The 21,520-nt window shown below is 41.8% G+C and overlaps 3 protein-coding genes across 3 annotated transcripts in view; 2 read left to right on the forward strand and 1 right to left on the reverse strand.

Moving 5' to 3' along the window:
• Window positions 1-222, forward strand: part of LOC133931462 (zinc finger MIZ domain-containing protein 1-like) — a 108,609-nt gene extending 108,387 nt beyond the window's left edge. The window contains exon 23 of the mRNA XM_062378352.1: window positions 1-222. This exon is cut by the window's left edge and continues 3,368 nt beyond it. The gene's annotated coding sequence lies outside the window, so the exon portion shown is untranslated.
• Window positions 223-3,012: 2,790 nt separating this feature from the next.
• Window positions 3,013-6,571, forward strand: LOC133931589 (peptidyl-prolyl cis-trans isomerase A-like). Its single transcript, XM_062378495.1, has 6 exons — window positions 3,013-3,245; window positions 3,370-3,400; window positions 3,839-3,927; window positions 4,020-4,116; window positions 4,731-4,806; window positions 6,118-6,571. Exons 1-6 carry the CDS (start codon window positions 3,096-3,098, stop codon window positions 6,251-6,253), a joined length of 579 nt encoding a protein of 192 aa, XP_062234479.1. The 5' UTR covers window positions 3,013-3,095; the 3' UTR covers window positions 6,254-6,571.
• Window positions 6,572-7,244: 673 nt separating this feature from the next.
• On the reverse strand, window positions 7,245-20,376 carry LOC133975714 (zinc finger CCHC domain-containing protein 24-like). The gene is made up of 4 exons (XM_062413679.1): window positions 19,899-20,376; window positions 17,726-17,926; window positions 8,809-8,973; window positions 7,245-8,387 (listed from the first exon to the last, which is right to left on the reverse strand). Exons 1-4 carry the CDS (start codon window positions 20,109-20,111, stop codon window positions 8,274-8,276), a joined length of 693 nt encoding a protein of 230 aa, XP_062269663.1. The 5' UTR covers window positions 20,112-20,376; the 3' UTR covers window positions 7,245-8,273.
• Window positions 20,377-21,520: the final 1,144 nt, after the last annotated feature.

Raw genomic sequence — 21,520 nt, forward strand, 5'->3', positions numbered from 1 at the left:
ATATCATGAACAGTCGGGAGAAATGATCCAACTGAAGGTGATTCATGCCACGTGGCCATTGTCTCTATGTTTGTACATTGTATGTACAATCATTTCATATTCTAAACTGGTCAGAAAATAAAGGAACTAATTGTGATTTTTAGTCTTGCAGAACTGTATGTAGTTAGATGATGTGACAACCTAATATTTATCTAATAAATATGTATTCAGATGATACCTGAACGTCACTGTGGTCTTTTTCTTCTGTGCTCCTCGCACTGGGCCCGTCCACAACTCCCCACGGGCAGAGTGTAAATTGCCTCTAACTCCGAGCAGAAGGTGTAAATTACCGTCGTCAAATTTCATTCACATTTTGATTATCAGAGCTTAAAGGCAGCTCGGCCTTATTAACAACAGAATAAGGGAGACGAGGGTTGTAGACCTGCTCTTAGGAATTAAGTTGAGCAGTCGGGACGCAATCTGTCAGAGGAAATGAGAAATTAGATGAGTGGAAAGGAAATCAGAAGAATCGTCCTGTGTTTTGTTCCAGACTGCGATGGGACTCGGGTTAGTGTTCCCAGCATCCTCCTGAGAAAACATCACCATTGTTAAACGTTTAACTCTCAATCTAAAATGTTGTCTCCAACTATATATATTTACCTTTACTTGAAAAAGAGATTCTCAATCTCAAAAGGACCTTCCTGGATAAATGTAGGTTAATGAAATAGTTGAGGGGCGGTGCAGTGGGAGGCACCACAGTGAGTTTGCATGTTATCCGTGTAACTGTCTTAATTTTTTTTCTGTATACTCCAGCTTCCTCCCAAGGTCCAGAAAAATCAATGTTTGGATCAATGTCCTGGGGAAAGACTGTATCGATAATGGTCACTCATCCGGCACTTTTTATTTTATTTATTTTAATTTAGCACCATACTCACACTGGATAGAGGCTCCTTTGGGATTTTGCCCCATTTCGAGGTCAACGGTCATTTTCATGTTCCTGATTCTGTGACATGGTGCGTTAATACACACGAAGTAGCCTTTAGAAGATGGTAAACTGGATGCAAGTGGCCAGAACTGTGGCGTTTAGACGATAACAGATTTGAATCAAAGGGCCCAAAGTGAGCCAAGAAAACAATCCCCAACCTTTACACTGCCACCAACAGCCTGGACTGCTGACACAAGGGAGGCCGGGTCCGTGGATTCATCCTGTCGATGCCAGATCCTGACCCAGGCCATCTGTGAGCCTCAGTGAAAACTCCAGATTCACCAGAGCAGCCTGTGTGTTTCAGAGCTCCATCTCCAGTGACCTCTGCAGCCTCAGATTTCTGCTGTCGTCTGGCAGCCGGACTGAAACCTGACATGTTCCTCAGCTGCTGTTCATCTGCCTCAGAGTTCAATATGTCCTGATGCTTTTCTGCTCAGCACAGATGTAACAACTTGGTATTTGAGTAATCACAGCCGTTCTGAATTCAACTCCTATGAATCGTATTTAAGATCAAACCATAGTGAAAGTTTCCCCCAAATACTTGTATTAAGGCCCGAGGACTGACAGGCACTGACAGACAGTGAGGCCCTATTAAAATTGTAAGGATTATTATTATAATTTTTCAGGCAAATGAATTGGCTTTTTGAGGGTTTTAACATGCTTAAATTCTAACCAAAATTTGCAGAAAATTTGAAAGTGGTGAAAATGTACTTTTCATTTATTTATAAAGATCCTTTTATTTCATAATTGTTTTTTATTTAATTTATTTATTTTTTGTTATATTTATTAATTTATTTTAAATTTTACATAGTGTAAGATATTGTGCAATAAATAGGTGGTTTAATTTTTAGGGGTTCAGTATCTTGCCATGGACACCTTGGCATGCAGATGGGGAAGAGTGGGAATCAAACTCCTAACCTTGTTAGTGGAGAATGACCACTTTACCCACTAGGCCAAGCCGCCGATTGTTAAAGGTAAGATTGCGATCACACTTTAAAGCTTTGGTGATGGAGGTTATGGGTCAATGTTATAAATGTTGTCTTGTAATGTTAAAAATTATGGATTTGAGGTTTTTAAAAGGCACTGATGATAATTATTATCAAACCTCTTCTAAGTTAAATCATATAATGATAATACTTGTTACTGTTTACATTTTGTGTAGTTCTACATCTATATTCAAATTGTATGAATTGTTGCCACTGTTATTTATGTCCCCTTATTTATAATAATTAGCTTTTAGTGTAAATTAAGTTCACAATGTTATGTACAACATGTTCCCAGTGTGTTTCAGCAGGATTTATACCATACTCATATTGTTTAATATTTATCCCTGCACTTCTTGGAGCCTCCACTTCTTTGCATTATTGTTGTGTTACTATTCACAGCTCCTGTAGATAGGCATTCCTCCTTGTATATACTTTCTTTTCTAGACCGTTGCACTGTTGCACTGTTTGTATTGTTTTGTGTTGTGATGTGTATTCTGTGTAATCACACTGAGAGCCACTTTACCAAGTCAAATTCCTTGTTTGTGCAAACTTACTTGGCCAATAAAACCTGATTCTGACTGATGTGTTACAATGCTGTCATTTGATTGGCTGACTAGATAAGGAATACAGGAAGTGATCTGCGCGTGTGACACACACGACTACAATTTGAATCCCGTTTCTTTAGCCCATAGTTATTTGTGAAAGCAAAATAAGAACGCCGAAGTCTTTATTGTTACTTCTGCTTTGTGTTTAACTATTAAATGTACTGGTAAATATCTGCAAATTGAATGAATACGTAAGAAAACTACAAAAATGTGCAGATTTTCAAGGAAGTTCTGAAGCGATTTATTCCTCTGACCTCTAAACGGATTAATGGAGGTTTCTTTGTTCCGGAAACCGGATGTAGTTGATATTCTAATTTATAACGGTATTTTTTATTTGTTTTTGTTCATATATTTACTCATATATCAATGTATATACACATACACATACGCAAATATGAAATTCTTGAGCTACTTTGTGTGAACTCTCGCGAGATGTGGAGAAGACGTTGTTCCGGTTGTGTAAGAAAACACTTCCTGGTTCCCTGCATGTGAGCCTCGTCCTTGCCGCAGCAGCTGACCGGTGATCCGCTCGCCATCACGATGCTTCTGTCCCGCAGAGTCAAGTTCTGTTCTCTGGCCTTCACCGCCGCCCGCCTGTGCAGCAGCGGGCCCGCGGCCGCCAACGCCAACCCCACGGTGTACTTCGACATCTCCGCGGACAACGAGCCGCTGGGCAGAGTCACCATGGAGGTGAGTGGACCAGTTAAACACCCGCAGAGCTACTGGTGACCTCTGGTCTGTTTGTGACTTCTCCTTCTCTCTGTGTCTCCACTCATTCATCATTCATTCACTGTTTATTCATTTCACTCTGCAGCTCAACGCCGATGTTGTGCCCAAAACCGCAGGTGAGTAAAACTAACGGAAACAGTTTGATGTCTTATCTGCACAGGGTTAGGTTATATTTTTAAATAACCAAAGTCCTATTTTTAAATCTAGTAGTAGTATGCAATGATATCTTTCTATGCATTAATCTATGTGCATATATCTATTTATCCATCTAATAAGCACATGCTCAGATGTTAATGTACCGTTATTTATGATTATTAACTAAACTTGTGCAGAAGTGATGGTACATTACCACGTGTGTAACCTGTACCAGCTGTTTCTCATGGGGGTGGAGATAATCAGATTTATTATCGTGTGGCAGCCAAAACCAATCTCCACTTAACTATCTCTTCAGATTGGAAAGCAAACGGGCCAGTGACTGTTTGTTCAACTGAGCAGCGTGTTGTGTGTTCACTGACCTGTGTGAATTCAGTCTGACACACACTCTCCTGTCGTAGAGAACTTCCGGGCGCTGTGCACGGGGGAGCAGGGGTTCGGTTACAAGGGGTCGATCTTCCACAGGGTGATTCCTCAGTTCATGTGCCAGGTAGGCTTCTCTCTCTCTCTCTCTCTCTCTTTCTCTTTCCTGTGTGTCCTTTTTAAATTGTCCAGCCTTTAATTCCAGTTGTGTGTCTCCAGGGCGGCGACTTCACAAACCACAATGGAACTGGAGGGAAATCTATCTACGGGCGGAAGTTTCCTGATGAGAACTTCAAACTGAAGCACACTGAAGCAGGTGATAAATCTACATCCACCTGATTCTATCTGTGTACTCTCAGACTGGGAGAAGGAGAAGCAGCCTGGTCTGTTTATTCCAGCATTCCCGCAACTTGTGCATTATTTGAAAGAGGGGTTTTCCAGATATGGACACTCTGGGAATTTGATCATTTGTCCTACAGGGTCTGGAGAATTTAACGGAACCAAACTGGGATGTTATTATCATACAATGTATTTTCCAAACGTGAATCTTACGTTCAAGCCGAGGCAGCTACAGACAGGTATAAATTAAAGGTTGTCAGGGCCCTGGGGACAGGGCAGGGCACAGCACAGTGTGAGTCCCTCCTTCACTGTGCAGGGTGTAAGACCAGTCTGGTGAACATTTGATCCATGAATAAAAACATGGCAACTAATAGAAAACTTCATACTGTGGATATGTTGTTGTACTAGAAGTATTAAAGCATCATAGAAGTATTTACAGCACGTACCAGCAGGTGGCAGCATTGTGTAAATAGAGTAAAAGTAACACCTCAATAGTGAACAATGTGGTAAAAATGATAACCGAAGTTGATCCTTGTAATTTACTGAAAGTTCAAAATCACTCCATTCTCTTGTGAATCTGTGGCCTTGCAGGGATCTTGTCCATGGCCAACGCTGGACCCAACACCAACGGATCCCAGTTCTTCATCTGCACCGCTAAGACTGAATGGTGCGTACCGACATATACTCAAAGATTATAGAGTGAGAAGTGTATCATAGTTCACGGGTTCTCAGACTTTTCAAGTTCTGAGCCACCAGTATCATCAGGTTGGTGCCACATCTCTCACCATATGATTATTTTGTTTATGTGATTTCTCACTTTAAGTGCAAAGGACTCGAATAGAGCATGAAGAATGTTTTCTCTCATTTCACTTCCACTGAGCTGCCTCACGTGACACATGAAGCCAATTTCACTAAATCCGTCTTAAACATCCATTTTGAAGCAGCTCTCATCAGTGATGAAGGGAAATGTTTAATTTCTTTCTGAACAACAATCTCAAGTTGAGAATCACTTTTCTTCTTGTCCTCATACAGTGTTTAAATTCATCTGTGTGTCACTTTCTTCACAAAACTGTGTCAGTGACAATAATACTTAACCTCAAATACACAAAATTCTTGTGAAATTAAAATTCTCTTCTTTTCATCTCTGTGCCACTTTTATCAAATTACAATTTTCTCACATTTCTGAGGTCTGTTCCTACAAAACGTGCACAACACATGTGGAAGCCTAGGCAGATTAAAATCACAACCAACGCTGTTGCTTCTGGCAGATTCACACATTAAATCACTTGTAGGATTTACACAGAAACACAAAACATCACGAACAGACCCACAATACTGAGAAACTTCAAGGATGTGAGTGAACAAGGAGGAATTCCTGTGATTTTCTTCTGTGACCAGGAAAAGTAGCTTGGTGGTTGCTAGCGTGCCGCTCGCAGACTGAGTCTCAGACCACATGGAAAAAGATAATAGCTACCCTGATGCACTTTTCATATATTTAAGGTTGAGTAACAGGGATCTGAAAAGAAAAGCACTTAAATCCGCTGCCACAGGCTTTTACATGTATCAGCAAGTAACCGTGGTTCATGTCAGAGGCTCCAGACTAACACTCACATGCTTATGAAGAGAATAATAAGTGATAGAGCAAAAGTATTAAAGGGTCCCACAGCTCCTTTCCCAACAGGACTTCAACATCTGCTACTTTTAGCATGCTTGTTATTTTAATGTTTTTTTTAATAGTGTCCACTTATTGGTAAAATGCTGTTTCTGAGGTTTTCTCACTTTCTTGGTGGAACCAGTGAATTCTCCTGTTTTAACACGAGAGCAGAAAAAAGAGCAGATTTTTAATAACACCTAAAAATAGCACCACAGTCGCAATAATCGCGGAATCACCGGCCGGAGCTCAAACCCGGCTGGGTGCATGGCGGATCGTCTCGCTGCACGGGGCCGTGATAATAAACTTCGCTGTTTCTTCATTCAGGCTGGACGGCATGCATGTTGTGTTTGGCAGCGTGAAGGAGGGACTGGACGTGGTCAGGAAAATGGAGTCTCTCGGTTCACGGAATGGGCGAACCTCCAAGAAGATCACTATCACAGACTGCGGGGAGCTCAAGTAGACGACGGGTGAGCGGCAGACACGGCCCCCGCCCCCAGTCTCATCTCCTGTCATTTCAATGTGAGGGTCCGAGTGAAACGGGCCCAGTCGTGGCTCATGGTGCTGCTCCTCTTTGCTGATACCAGATGATCTCAGAGTTTTAATTTAACTCTGTAACAACGGATGCACTTAACTGTGTCTCGCTATAAAATGTGAACTTGTATTATAGAATGCAGGGATCTGCTGTTTATCGAGAGGAAGCTTTTCATTAAATAACTGTATCGGAAAAAAGCCATTTGTTTGCAACAAAAAAAAATAAAAGAACAAATGTTTTTCTTAATGTGTGAGCTTGTTCTCTGCATCTGTTTTGGAAACAGCGTGAACCAGATGTTTTAACATCAGAAAAACACCCACAGGAAAAACTTGACACTTGGCTGAGTTTATGAATGAAAGCTGTGCCCGTTTATTGGGTGAAGGGCGAATGTTTTATATCAGCAGCTGTAGAATGAGATCAGCGTTTAGTATTTTATTTTTTTCTTCCTCCTGCGTTTCTCATTAGCTTCAGTCGACTCGTGATCTTGTTCCACTAAGTTTTAATCTGCTGAAGTCTGTCTTGAAAAATGTCTTTTAGAGGTCAGACTGCAACCACACAGGAAAGTGTTCTGTTACTCGTTAAATAGTTATATATATGTGTGAAAGTGTGTCAATATGTATTCTATTTGTATTCTATGTAAACATTAGCATATATAGAATTAAGAACACAGGAAAGCACACAGGAAAGCACACAATGTTCCCTTAGTCAAGATAATGTTGGTGTATGTAAATGATTTTAAATATGTTATAAGAAGATCACAGCATGTTCCATCTTGATTTGTTGTTAATGTTATTCACATAATCTCTCAGCTCCCAAACAACATGGTTGGTTTAAAATCAGATTTTATGATCTTTTCTCGTTCGAGGAGACAGAACTGATCATTCAGCAGAACAGCAGGAAAAACAGAAACACAACGTCGACATGTTTAAATTCATTTTAATACAAAAACATTTGAAGAGCTCCATCTCATGGGTTACTCACATTAAGGCACATTAAACAGCGTGTCACATCCCAAAACAGTTATAATCAACTGATGGTTCTTTTCCATTTAATTATCGTTAATTTGAAATATAAAAACCCTTTGAAGCAACATGCACACGAAACCTTCCACTTAATCCTTCATGATCTTTGGCACATTCTAAATTTGTATTCCTCTTTTTCGTCTCATGTTACGAGACAATACAAACTATGACCTTTAAAAAAGCACTTTGCTGAGTCACTGTTAGCACCGGGTGCCAAAATATAAATGTGCTATAATTTATTCTATTTGTCAGGAAATACATTGTTCCTGAAATATTGCATTTGTTAACAACCTTGGAATAAAATGACCCGAAAGGTGTTTTAACTGTAGTCACATAGTATATAAAGAATAAATGTTAGTTGGCTGATATATTCCTTCATTAAGTGTAGTAAGAAACCAAACTAATGTCTTTAAAAATATCTCCCAATAATGATGTACCCTCCAGTACTGAAAATACAGATACACATTAATACTGCATATCCCTCTGAGTAAAGACTTGTTGCATATTTTATACAGAAAACATCATTTTAAGTTATTGCTGGAATATACAAACATGTGGAAAACAGTCTTCACTTGGAAACTTCACTCGGGACTTAAGCTCCAACACGAGTGAAGTCAGACGCTGAGCTAAAGTTTCTGAATTCACAGTTAAGGTAAGATTCTGGCTTCATAGTTCCGACTTCAAATGAATATTCACATATTGATAACTGAGTTACTCACAAGCACCCAGCAAAGGCAAAGTACTCGTCCCTTCTGAGATACTGCAGAAGGCTTCCATCGCGACGAGCCTCTCACAGCGAGAGTCCCAGTGTCAGGGAATAAACCGTTAGAGCTGAAGTACGATAGAGTATATTACCTTGTGTTTTTAGTTATTTAAAGTAGAATCGTCCCTTTGTGGACCGAACCAGGGAAGTCGAGCAGAGAGACTTATTGCACACGGCGGCAGTAGTAGCCAAGGACTTTGCATTTTTCACACAGGTGTTGGGGATGCTCTTTGCTCTGGTCCGACACATCCAGCCCGTCCGGTTTCTCCAGAGGTCGCTGGGGGAAAAAAAATGTATTCGTTCGTTTGTTTTTTTACATTCAGTATATTAAAAATCTGTAAAAAAAATAGAGTTAAAAAGCAATAAACTTTTTTTTTATAGCTGCTCTTTGACTGGGGGAGTCGATATGTCTGATGGTTGCAGTAGATACAACAGACACGATCTAAAAAACACAATAACCTCATACATGATGCATTCGATAATAACTGGTTGAATATCATCGGAAAACCTTAGCCCCTGCATCTCACGTTTTCCTGAGCCACTGAAACTTAACTGATATCAGGATACTTCTAGGATATGCTGTTTTTAAAATAAACTAAAAAGACAAGAAAAAGGAAAATCATATTATTTAGTACCAGATGACAAAAACCTGACAGAATGGGACCATTCACCAGTCTGTCATTTGGATGTGCTGCTACCTGTTTATGAGGGTAGACGTTGATGTGGCACTTGATGCACTCTTGCCCCATGTTGGCCCAGGAGTTCCCGCTCATCCACTTCCTCTTGCATTTAGGGCATTTGTATTCCCCGAAACACCTCTTCTTTCCCTGATACGGGGTCAGGCCTTCACCTTTGGGTCGAGCCTGAGCACAGAGTCAGAAATAGATTCTACATGGTCAACCCACTTTCAGCTCACTTCATTCCTTTAAATGACACGTTTCCAAATGTGTGGACCTCAGCAGCTTTGCAAAGATTTTGTTTTTTTTGCCTCTCTACACCTTTGATTAACGGTTTCTCTGGTCGGCAGAGTGTGAGCTAACACAGGGGGAGCACATGGGAAAGAGACACACATGGGAAAGACAACGAGCAGAAAGTGCTGGAAAGTTAAGTTTGACTTTTGTGAGTTTATGTTGAAGAATAAAAACTTGCTGAAAAGCAACATGATCGTCTCTTGCTTTGTGTGTGGGAGACCCCCATCGTCAAATTCAGGCCGGGTAGCCATCTGGCCTGACCTGCTGCGGCCTGCCTCTGGAGAGCCTCCAGCCGCCGTCTGTTCGCTGCCTGCTCCCGGTACGTGGCCGTGAACTCCTCCGCCTGCAGGTCCTCGTCTCTGGCTGCGTGGAGCCTCACGTTGGGTCCCACTGTGGGACACGACCATGCCACCGGGGCCTGCCACACACAGCCAGAGACCAGCAAGCTGCTTTTCACCATCTTTTTATTCTTAAATTCACAAAAGTCAAACTCTCACCAGTTAGAAGACGGATCATTTGAAAGAACAAAACTCATTTAAGCTACATAGTAAATGATGGAGTATGTACTACAGAGAATCTTTGTACTATTGAAGAAACTAAAAAGTTGTAATACTTTTAATGGTTTATTCCAAGAAAGATGCCTCATATTGTAATTTTTGTGTGTAATTTATTTGTTGGCAACAAAAGAAGGAGTCTGAGCTTTCCCATTAAAAATGAACTCACTCCCTCCAGCTGTGTTCCCAGGGGACCATAAAGGAGGCCCTGGCCTGTGTGGGGACCAATGGGAGAGGCCTCCCCGCTATAGGACAAATACCTCAAGCTCTCAGTCATCCCACCCAGCTGCTCCCAACCCACCAACCAGGACACAAAGATCTTAGCGCGGAGGAAATAAAACCCAGATGAACTCTGCACTTGTATAACATGACAAAATCCAAAACCCATCACGAAGAAATCGTCTCGACAAGACTGGTTTGAATTAAAAGCGCCTCGTCTGAAAAAGTAGGGCAAGTCCAAATGAAGATGGAGTCCACCCCACCGGAGGAGTTCACATCAAATCTTGTTTTGATTTCGCAGCAGAAACACATGTCAGGTTCAAAAGCTCCAGCAGATCATTCTCTTCATTTCCAGGACTACATCTGTTAAAAAACAACAACAGCAGCCAAGTCCCTGAATGTTCAGACCACTGTGAAGCGTTTCAAGGCCTGTGTTTGCATCACTCAGCCACCGTGAGGCACTGTGGGAGGTCACTACCGATGGCAGCTCCTACAGGGAGAGCGGACAGAGCATCATCTTCCTGAGGGAGGAAGCAGCTTTCACTCCGCAGGGCAAGCAAAACAAACTCTGCCTGAAGTCTGGAGCCCACAGGGCAGCAAAGGGCACGGTGCACTCCACTGTTTCCACTGGTCCCATCAAAGATGTGACACCGATAAACAGAACCAGTGAAAATCAGACTTTTGACCTGACGTCGAGTGGACGGCAGGAAAGTTTGAGCAAAGGCAGAAAAATGTCTATCATCAACACTAAAAAGGTTTTTCACTCCATCACTTAGAGATGCACTTGGTTTCAACTTGTTTTTTAGTTGTAATAAATCATATTCAAACCTGTTATTTGTGTCTGTGCTCACTTAGGAAAAGATTTCTGATGAAAAATGCTCTAATTTGTTAAAGTAGGGATGAAAAAAATAAAGTTAGGATCAATTCACGTTATAGCATGAATTTCTGCCACTAAAGGTTTATTGATATTGATTAGCTCTATAATACAACACTTCTATATTGAAAATGAGGAAATGTACCATGTTCACTATAGCGTCTTAGCATGCAAATCCAATAACAAGACCGTTTACATTACTTAAAAACACAAGTAACTCCAAATGTCTCAAACCCAAATAAAACTGGATCAAACAACACAGATGTGACACGTTAGCTTCTCCTTGGATTTGGAGTAATAGGCTGTTTTGTTCATTTCTTTTTCTCAGGAAAAACAATACGTAATCTCGTTAATTCAGAGAAACAGCAGATGTTGTGAATGCAACACACTTCCGTATGATTGAGGTGTGTTCCCTGAATTTTCTTCCTTTTTGGCTTGTGTCCTCCCAAAACAGATTTGGGTTTGATTGAAGATCTCTGCAGCCTCAAACCATGTGTGAGAAGTGGTTTAGCTTTCAAGACAAATAGATTTTCCCCCCCTTGATTTATTCTGTGCATTACAACACAGACTACCCAAGAGCCATGTACTTCAAGTTGTGCAACTCGAATCAGAGCCAGAGTCCATGGAGCAATGTAAAGCCAGATTCGGAGGCTGCAGCAGATAAGGCAGATCCTTGCAGCCTGGTGAGAGAGGCCCAGAAGGTTGGCTGCCTCCTTCTGCCATCATCTGGAATCCATCAGGATAAACAATGGACTTCTCCAGAATCCTCAATCACCCCCCCCCCCCTTTCTCCTTGCTCTCCCCCGCATTCACTCTCTCTCCCCCCACGTCCGTACCCCCATGAGACATCCTGGAGAACGCAGCAACACCAGGCCTGTTGGAAACCATGTGGTCAATTACTCCACACTAACAAACCCAGGGCGCTCTCATCCCTTTCGCTGGGTTTAATTTGTCTCGGACCCCCGGAGCATCGGGGAGAAGCCCATCTGTTACCAGAGCAAAACAACATATTACTCACTGCAACAGGTCTCCTAAGTCTTAAAGACTTAAGTGATACTTTGAAACATCTTGTCAAATCAATTATCGCAGCAGCAATAAAAGCAACAAGCGGAGCGTGACATTTCATTTCCCATAAAAAGATTAAATAAGTAGATGTTCAGACGTATTTTAGGACGATAATTATTTTAAAAAACAACTAAATAATTATATCCTGAGACATGTGAAATATAACTGGGTACAGTAATCAATTATCTGTGCGCTGGTTGTTCTGTCTTCTCACTTGAGAGCAATTACTACTTTTTCCTGTTTCATTTCATTGTTAAGTTAATTTCTTTGGGTTTTGGAGAAAGATATTTTAAGGTAACACCATGAAAAATAATAGTTTTTGTCCAACTTCCTAATATTATTTAAAACCTGCGGATTTTTTAAGTGTTCATAAAGAACTATGTTGTGGATACTTTTAAAGAAGACTATCTTTGTAATAAAAATGATATAATATAATCTCTTAAATGTGTTTTGTAATGAAGAGAAATAAATAGAAAGTGTAATTGGTCATGAATAAGTCATCTTCTTTAACTGACACGCTGGTGTTCATACATATAATCATTTCCTCTCTTTAAATAGCTGACCAACAGCTTCTTTGTCATTATCTTATGTATCTTTTAATACACTCTGAAAGAAATACAATGATACTTACTGTGTATGAGGCGGATGTGTGTCACTATACCAAGCTGCTCTTACTGTGTCATTGGTGCTGAACTCAACATTCCTCCACATTTAAACACATGTTTAAATGTGCACTAAGCTTCTCCACAGGCCTCAGCACAGTGATAAGCACGAACCCCAGAGCTGTGATTCAAGGAAACAAGATACAAGACGCTCCCTGGCCAGTGGCAGCAAAACCTATGTCCTGTTGTACACAATGGTGCTTCCTTTTTTCCTCCAGGATTTATCAGGGGCAAATGTTCCACTTGTAGAAACATGCAGATATCAAATGATTCCTTCAGCAGCGTGAGGCTGTAATCCTTCCGCACGGACTTTCTGCAAAGCTCATCTGACACACAGAAAGGATTAACTCCCACGTCCTCAAAAAATATAAACGTGATTAGGTGTAAACAACTGCAGGCCAAGGAGCAGATGATTGGTTTTCTGTTTTCCTACGTGGCTCTCTGGATTTTCACTCTTCCATCCAGCCCTGTTGTTCTGAGCATATAGAACCTTTAAACTCAGCAGAATTATACTCACTCACAAATTCACAGACATTATAGCCTTTCACCATCCATTTAACACAGAGTGCTGCCTTCATATAGGGGTGAACACCCTGAGTTCCAGTTGGCTGTGGTCAAGCTGATGACATAAGCAGCTGTAAACTGGCTTTACATTTCAAAGCAGGGGAATGACAGGGGCGGGGGTGGTGGTGGTGGTGGTGGTGGTGGTGGTGTGGGGGGGGGGGGGGGTGTTGGGGTGCCAGACAAACACAAAATGCAACAGAGAGACACAACTGAGCCAGATTCAGGCTCCCAGGATGCCAGGACCAAGCCAGCGGTAAATGTAATCTCATACCTAATGTGCAGTGATGGCTGCAGTTATACTCAGTTTTACACTGCTGGAATAATCTCACCGAAACAGAACCTCACAATTTTGTAAGAAGCAGTCCAGAGAAATCGATTTACAGTCACTGTCCACAGCAACAATCCACAGCATCTGTTAATGTGCCTCAACTTGTACACACTTCTTCCATGGTTCAGAGAAACATGTTTTTTCCAAATTGTAACTTCAAAGTACCTGAAAACGCAGAAGGAGGAACAACGAGGGAAGTTGGTGCTTTCCCCGGAGCATGTGTGTGCATGGACAGGTTTATATGACAATGTAGATGAAGCAAGAACAAATATAGGAAGAGGATACAGGCAGGACTACAAGAGACATAAATAATGAGGCAGAAAACAGAGGTGACTGGGTAAAGTGGAGCAGATGAGCAGGTGAGTGTGGGAGTCAGATGGATGAATAGGCGATGGCAGAAGAATGCAGTGAGAGTGGTTCGCTTCAGATTACAGATTCTGGGGGGAGTGAAGCCTGGTTTACTCTTTAAAGTGCATACCGAACCTTTCCTTATCCCTATACCCTATAAATGCCTATACTCCAGAGTCTCTGTTTACCAAGCGAGAAGTGGCTGAGGTGCAAAGCCGATCAAATTGCATACAAGGGCAGAGGAAGTCCTTACGACACTTCATACCCCCCCCCCCCCCCCCCCCTCAACTCCTCTATCTACTCCCAGATTCCAGGGTTTCCTCTATCTTGCTCATCCTCCTCGGCAGATGATCCAGCCAAGAACAACAGACAGCAAACTGAGGACAGATAAGACATTGAGCAGCAGTGAAAACACGAGGATAAAAGCAGCAGTGTAACCGGACAGCTCTGCCTGAGATTCACCAGTTACACATTGGGCTGTGAGCCGTATCGCTGCACCTGGTCGAAGCACAGTGTCTGGTCCTACATCAACACGGATAACATTATTGGTATTTGGAATGAGATATCAGCATAAACTAATTCTGCTCATCTGTTATATAATACAGAGACATTTCCTCCATGGCTATGGCTGCTTTGAGTATGTAAAAAATACCACAGGATATTTGCTGCATGTTATTTAGTCAGTGGCTCAGTAGTGTTTTTTCTTCACAGCAGTATACATCCTAAAGTGTGAATACCATAACCGAGGTAGAACAGGAGAATGAGGCCTGCTTCACTATCTAGTTAGTACATTCAGGAATAGTCTATTAAATTTAATCAAGGTTAGTTTTACTTTCTGTTCAAATAAACTTTTGACATTGTGGGAAATGTACTTATTCACCTCCTGTCTGTGAAGTAAATATGAAGCTACAGAAGGAGCCAGCTAACTTAGCTTAGCAGAAAGGCTCATAAAGGGAAAACATATAGCCTGGCTCCGTCTGGAGCAAACTAAATCGTTCTACCAGTTCTAAACTCACTGATTGACACGGTGAAGCTTGTCTGTTAAATTCATACACAAAAAGAGGTGTCGATAAAACAGGGTTGTGTGTCAGACTTTGTTCTTGGAAAAGTCTAAAACATTAAAGGCAAAATAATTCAGTTAAAGATAATGAATGCTGATAGTAAATACTAGATAAATCTCAAAGAACTAAAAATATCACTTTCATCCATCTAAGGCCAAATACAATAAAAGCATTCCCTCTGAACGCTTTGCAACCATCAAAAGTTCCACTTTCCAGACCATAGATCGAGCCTAATTATCAAAGCAGATCTTGTTAATTAGGCTCGGCAGCCAAGCCAAGCAGAGCTGAGCGAACAATACGGCCTGACTTCTTGACCTTTGGTTCCACAGGCCCTCTGCAGAAACAATGCTCTCCTTATTTAGCCCAGGCCCTTCCCACCATACACCCATTTACTGTCAGCACACTGTCACTTGTGTGTTCTCTTTACAGTAACCTGGTTCAGCTACTTAATTGGCAAAGGTCGTTGAAATGTTGTGACCCGGGGGTTCAGGGATGAAGGGTGTGAAGAAAACATATTTGTAGGTAATTGGCTGAAATTTGAAGCAGTTTTTCCAACAACGTGGCACAAAGGGTCAGAGTTTTTTCATCTTTACACACTAATTTAATAAAAAGTTAATTGTCTGCAACCCAAAACATCCTCGGTGTACCGAAGGTGTTTTCATTCACCTACAGCTAAAAATACAACAGATTCCAGCGCACAAATAAAAAATGCAGTTCTGCCCAAGAGACCTTTTTGTCATGACGACGGTTTACGTAATCATAACCTCAACCCTGAAGCATTAGCAACACATGATAGAATCTGACATCATCGCTTTCTGAAGCAGAGCAGCAGAGCGCCAGCCAGCAGGACTGGTTTCCAGATTTTTTAACACTATAAAGGGGTGTGGCCACTCCAGAGAATTATAAAATATCTCAGCTCGGGGTAATCCTTTGACGTCTTAACCTCCTGGTGAGGCAAGTGACCCAACCCTCCCCTCTGCTGTCAACGGAATGCTTACCGCTGACATGCCGAGCACAGCATGGATAGGATATCTCGTCCCGATGAGCAGGGCAGCAAACAAAACTTTATGGTCTGACACGTCTTGTTTTTTTCATTGTTTTTCATCACCTAAGGATTCGGCATTGAAGAGCCATGTGTTTCTTTATCAAAGGAGCAGACTTTGAGAGTTGACATGGGCCCCATTCCACCCAGAGAGAGGCTGTTAAAGGCCCCACACACCCACTTCCTGTGCACTTCTTCTCTCATCTTACTGAGCCGTGACATTCTTTGATTCCTGACCATACAGCTCCCTTCAGCTATGGAAACATGCAACCAGAGAGTCAGTGCTGCTAATAATCCATAAAAGTAATTTTACATTGCTTTGATTAATGCCTGTCACATTAACCGGTGTGGATCAGTGGCGGAAAGCATCTTTCATTCAGATTATGTATATTTTGTGACTGATGAACAGACGGTCGTATCTGCCTCTTGCAGTTAAGTGAAAATGTTGAGAGCTATAAACTCACTGCACTTCATTTTCTCTGCATTCCTCACTTTGCTCCACTAATTCTGTTCATGGCTGAGCTGCACCGGTCTCCTCCGAGGCGGCCGTGATGGAGGTGAGCTCTCAGGGAAGAGGTATTTTGGGGAGACATGGTTATTTTCTCTCCAGCTTTGAGTTAGATGAGAAGATAACAGGCTAACGTCTGCAGGCTAGCTGGAGCCAGCAGTTTGTTGAATCTGGACAAAAGTGTAAACCTAACTTTTAAATGTTTCACATGGAGTCTGGACAGCTGGACCGAGCCAAGCTAGATGTTCTCCAGTTTTCCTGTCTTTCTGCTAAGCTACGCTATCTAGCTGCTTATTCCAGGCACATGTTTACCATACAGAAAGTAATCTAGAGTTGCCTTCAGACATGCACTGAAGTCTGGATATTTTCCAGAGAGGCTAGATGTGAGAATGCAAACGTCAAAGTCAGTTGTCCAGACCCAATTTTCTGGAACCAGCTCATGTCCGAAAACAGCTGCACTTTCAGAAAGACATAAATTTAACTCCCAAAATGTGCAGCTATGGCTTTTGGCCCACACACAGCAGGATGCCAACACACGCCAATAAATGACATGATATCTATTAAATCTCTTGCACCAACTTCAGTTACAGATTTTCCCAACTCTTAAAAAACTTTTTATGAGTGGCCTCTTATTGCTACATTTTATAAACCGACAAACATTTAGCAAAGGTTCTTGTAGAAAGTGTGAAGTTGCTACAGATAACAGTAAGTTTTATGACCTGTGGAACTATCATGTTGCAGCTTTCACAGAATCTTCTTTCTCCCTGACAAAATTAAGTGATTAAACTTTATAAGCTTCTTGATATAATCGACCTGTAAAAGTTTAGCTTTTCCCTTTTGCTACCTTGTTTCTCGGACCCACCCTGTCAATTAGTAATTTGATTATTTCCATTACACCTAACAAATGTCAGGCATTTCCCTCTGAACATGATCAATGGGGAACCGCAGCTGCACACGAGCCAGTGGTAATACTTCTTTCGTGTTTGGAGTAGAGGTCGTGCCTCGTTCCACAGGAAAACCTATCATCTTTCATTAAGACCAGCTCCGAGATCCAATCGGGCATCTGCTGCTCATTACCAACCTGCAGTGGTTCATCTAACTCAAAAACATGATGAGGAATCTGTCTCACACTGAAAATAAGGAAAACAAAGATATTATTCTTGGGTTTTAATATCTTTAAACAAAAAGAGCAGTGTATAAGCCTGAAACTGTGGTGAAGCAGGCGGATTTGAGCCAAGATTCAGATCAAATCAGATCCAATATGTCATGTGATGAATTTTCTATTTCAGACGGCACTTCGTATGTTGATATCCACAACACGTAGAATCATATGACAGATGGCTCACACACTGCACAGCTGGTTCCCCCGGCATTGAGGACATGCACCTGACTGAGGTGCAGCATCCCTGACTGGCTCACCTGAGGGCAGTCTTTGATGTAGTGCCCTTTGTTGAAGCAGAGGTGACACAGGTAGTTGGGCGGCGGCCGTTTGCTGTGTTTGCGCGTCTCGGGGGACAGGGAGAGGTCGGAGAAATGGTCCGCGAGAGAGCTCAGGCCGTCCACGATATTGTTGAGGGACCCGTAGGGCGAGGAGCTCTTGTAGAAATTGTTGTTCAAGGCCTGTCGGTGAAAAACATGGAGCAAGGTGAGATATCTGTGGCATTGGAACCATGTGGGTGGGAGGTTGAAATATACCAATATACAGTAGATGCATTGATACACTAAAGCAGGGCTGCAGCTGACTATTAATCGTATTACCTCTACCTAGGAGTTTTCACTGCCCTGTTTTTTTAGTTGATTTGTATGTTTGTGAACACAATTACGCAAAAACAAGTTTTTTTATTTTGGTGTGGATCTGGATAAAGGGGCAGATTCAGAATTTCTTTAAAATTGTTAAATACGCAGTTTTCCACATTGTCATTGATTCCTCAGAGAATGATAAATGGATCTTGACGATAAAAATCAGGCAAGTTTAGGGGACTTATATTTTGGAGTATGTTTAATTTGGGTCAGATCCAAATAAAAATCAGGATCTAGTGAACTCAAATGAAGTTTCAGAATGGGACATTTGAGGCCTTGGTTGAGCTGAGGTATTGTTCATTCATTCTTTCAACCTGTTGATGAATCACATAACTCTTTATGTAGCCTGAACACTTTTAAGAGACTTCTAGAGCTCTTCACGATTTCCCAAAGACCAAAGACTCTAAAACCCAGACATGCCCTGTTTACAATGAAATCAACCAAAACACAGCATATTCTCACATGGAGATGGATAAATTACTTTAACTATATTAACAATTGTGGTTGATACATTTTTCCATTGATCTACTAATGGATTAATGGACTAATCTTTGTAGCGCTGCACAAAAGTATCCCTCATGTCAGACCAGAACACAGAGGAACATTGTAGTGACTGGACGATGAAAGAGCACTTCAGGCAGCATGTCAGTCCATCACCCTGATGGATGCTCCTGTTTGTCTCTCTGACAGAAGCCGACTTTATTTCATTTCTGCAGATGCGCTGCCTTTACCGCATTTACTCTGCGCGCCAATGGTGTCCGTTTCCTCGCCGGGACAAACTGTCTTTGTTGTGTATTATTCTGACCGATCCTATATTGGCACCACACAATCAGCGTCATTGTGTCTCTGGAGGAGACGGGTGCTGTGGCACCGCAGGGCAAACATGAAGAACAGCCTGCAGACACTGGCTGTTTACTCTGAAGGCATCACAGACAAAGAATTGTAATCAGAGGCACATGTACAATCCAGAGTACATGTTCTGCATGATATATCAACCCACTGCATGTCTGTGGCATGTGTGCAGCTACAGTGCATCATTACGTCCGCCAAGGAGGTTAAGTTGTTTGTTAGCAAGCAGTAACCACTGGACAGATTATGACCAAACTTGGTGGAGGGGTGCAGTGTGGGTCAGGAAAGAACCTGAGTGTTTGGAATTTGGTGCACATCCAAATAAAAATCTGGATCAAGAGAACTCAATTGTGGTTTCATCAGTAAACTGTTGGGCAATGACCTTATCCTCCTCTGGATTGAGTTCTTCCAGTTTAAATGTGAACCAGTATATTTAGGTTTTAGTTCTGGTGACTTTTGAAGCCAGCAAGTAAACAGAAAACACAGTAATTATAATTGTTCTACTTTTCTTGAACGGGTCAGTGTTGAGTCAAGCAACACCAAGTTCCAGTGAGTCAAGGCTGCACACATCTCTGACCAAGCCAGAGGCCGGCCAGGGTGAGCCCTCACACTTTTAAAAACCCTGTGAGAGGTTGTTTTTTCTTCTTTTCTCAACCTGCCATTCCTCCAGCAGCTGCACACCAACATCAGGAAACAGCCCTAACACACTCAGGCACTATACCAGGGTACAAAACACATATTCATATGCTACCCACTTGCAACAGTGCGACCCAACTAAGGCATGCAGGTGAGGTTTACAAAAATAACCCAGGGTGAAATATGAGGGGATGATTTTCAGGGACACACTTTATGGGAGAGATTTATGATATGCAGCAGAAGATGCAAGTTTTCAACAGAGTCACAGTGGCCATGCAAGGAGTTAGTCACATCGCACCAGTTGTACCTCACTCCTCAGATGGAAGAAGTTGTTGAGATAGTTGGAGCTCAGATCCGCTGCGCTGCGCTTGGAGTTGTTCATGTCCTGGATGGAAGAGTCCACCTCGGCTTTGAAGGCATCGAACGTGCTGCTCTGGGAGTCCTGCAGGGACATGTAGACCCAGTTGAGCAGCTGTGCAGGTTGGTACACGGCGGCACCAGTCTCTATAGCGGACATCATTCTGTCGTTGGCTGGAGGGCGGGGGGGACCGCTGCGCCTCTTGGAGTGAAAGCACCGTCAGAACCGGCGGGTTTTCTGGATCACCCAACTTCTCTGAGTCATCCCCCTGCTCCGGCCGGGTGGGTGTGGACCTGTGGTTCACCTGGGGGAGCCCTGGAGGACCCCGGTCACAGGACAGCGGTGTCTCGGGGAGGGCGCAGTGGAAGCATTAAGCGCAAACAGGGCAGAGCAGCGGTTTGCAGCTCGGAGCAGCAGGACGGTGGGGTGCGTCACAGAGGACAGGAGGTCCAATCAGCGTGCATCTCTCTGCTCAACTTTTCTAAATGTTCAGCAACATGGAAAACTAAAAGCAAGAGTTATAATGAAGGAGAAAGGGTTAACGCTATTATAGGTTCCTGTGTGGTATAGTTTGAAATGAGGCCCATTCATGTCTTTTTAAATATGCATACAAATACATACAAACATAACAGTTTAAATCCCTAATTAGACATCAGTGATCCAGTTTAAATTTACTATGTTGTTTGTTAAAAACATTAATGTTGCAAGTGTTATAGGCACCAAGTTGGCTGTTAGAGCAATGACTGTTTATATAATATTAAGAAAAACTGACGTTTGATAATTCATATTTTGTTCTGTCTGTTTATTTGTTGTTTTAGGCATATCGATCAATGTTTGGTTTTTATTGTTTTCACACATGAGAGGCAAAGTCAGAAGTTTGAGACTAAGCGTTCATCACATAGGCTGAAGTAAAAAAAAAGCATTTAATGATTCACTTCACTGTACTCAGTTAAACCAACAACTAACCACCCAGTGCTTACTCACTCAGTTTAAACTGATTTGACTTAAAGGCCTCAGATTGAATAGAGTCTCCAATACATGTCTTTACCACAAATAGACTGCTGCCATCTAGTGATGTAAACTGATACTGAAGATAGTATTTCAGTTGTTCTCATGCTTTGAGTTAAGGATCGTGTTAAAATTCCATAGATAACAATAAGCTGTAGTTTTTTTGTCTCGTAGAGAGAATTTAAGGACCCACAGTATTGACAATAATGGAAGAGTGGAGTCGAGTTTTAAAACCTTAGAAAGCAACAATATTTGGCGCTTCAAAGATTCAGTGACGAAGATTTCCCTCTTCACCACAGTTTGGAAGAGATCGTGCCCATTTGAGAACAAGATTTCTGGGATGCCGGTTCAAATCTTGCTCTCCCCATCCTATTTTTGGCAAAACTTCATCTACCTATTTGTTGCACAATATCTTACACTATGTAAATTAAAATTATTGTACATAGTGCTGTACAAAAACTGTAAATTAAATGAAATGGGGGGAAAAAAATATCGATTTCATTTTGTTTAACTTAATTTAATTTAATTCGATTTAATTTGTTTCGATTTCATTTTGTTTAACT

The sequence above is a fragment of the Platichthys flesus genome, chromosome 20 (genome assembly GCF_949316205.1).
Source record: "Platichthys flesus chromosome 20, fPlaFle2.1, whole genome shotgun sequence".
Taxonomy (NCBI): Eukaryota; Metazoa; Chordata; class Actinopteri; order Pleuronectiformes; family Pleuronectidae; genus Platichthys; species Platichthys flesus.

Coding starts and splice junctions, on each gene's coding strand:
- LOC133931589 (XM_062378495.1), top strand. CDS start 3,096: ATGCTTCTGTCCCGCAGAGTCAAGTTCTGTTCTCTGGCCTTCACCGCC. Junction 3,401..3,838: donor TGTTGTGCCCAAAACCGCAG/GTGAGTAAAACT, acceptor CTCCTGTCGTAG/AGAACTTCCGGGCGCTGTGC. Junction 4,807..6,117: donor TGCACCGCTAAGACTGAATG/GTGCGTACCGAC, acceptor TTCTTCATTCAG/GCTGGACGGCATGCATGTTG.
- LOC133975714 (XM_062413679.1), bottom strand. CDS start 20,111: ATGATGTCCGCTATAGAGACTGGTGCCGCCGTGTACCAACCTGCACAG. Junction 17,927..19,898: donor TCTTCCATCTGAGGAGTGAG/GTACAACTGGTG, acceptor TTTCACCGACAG/GCCTTGAACAACAATTTCTA. Junction 8,974..17,725: donor ACATCAAAGACTGCCCTCAG/GTGAGCCAGTCA, acceptor CTCTGTGCTCAG/GCTCGACCCAAAGGTGAAGG.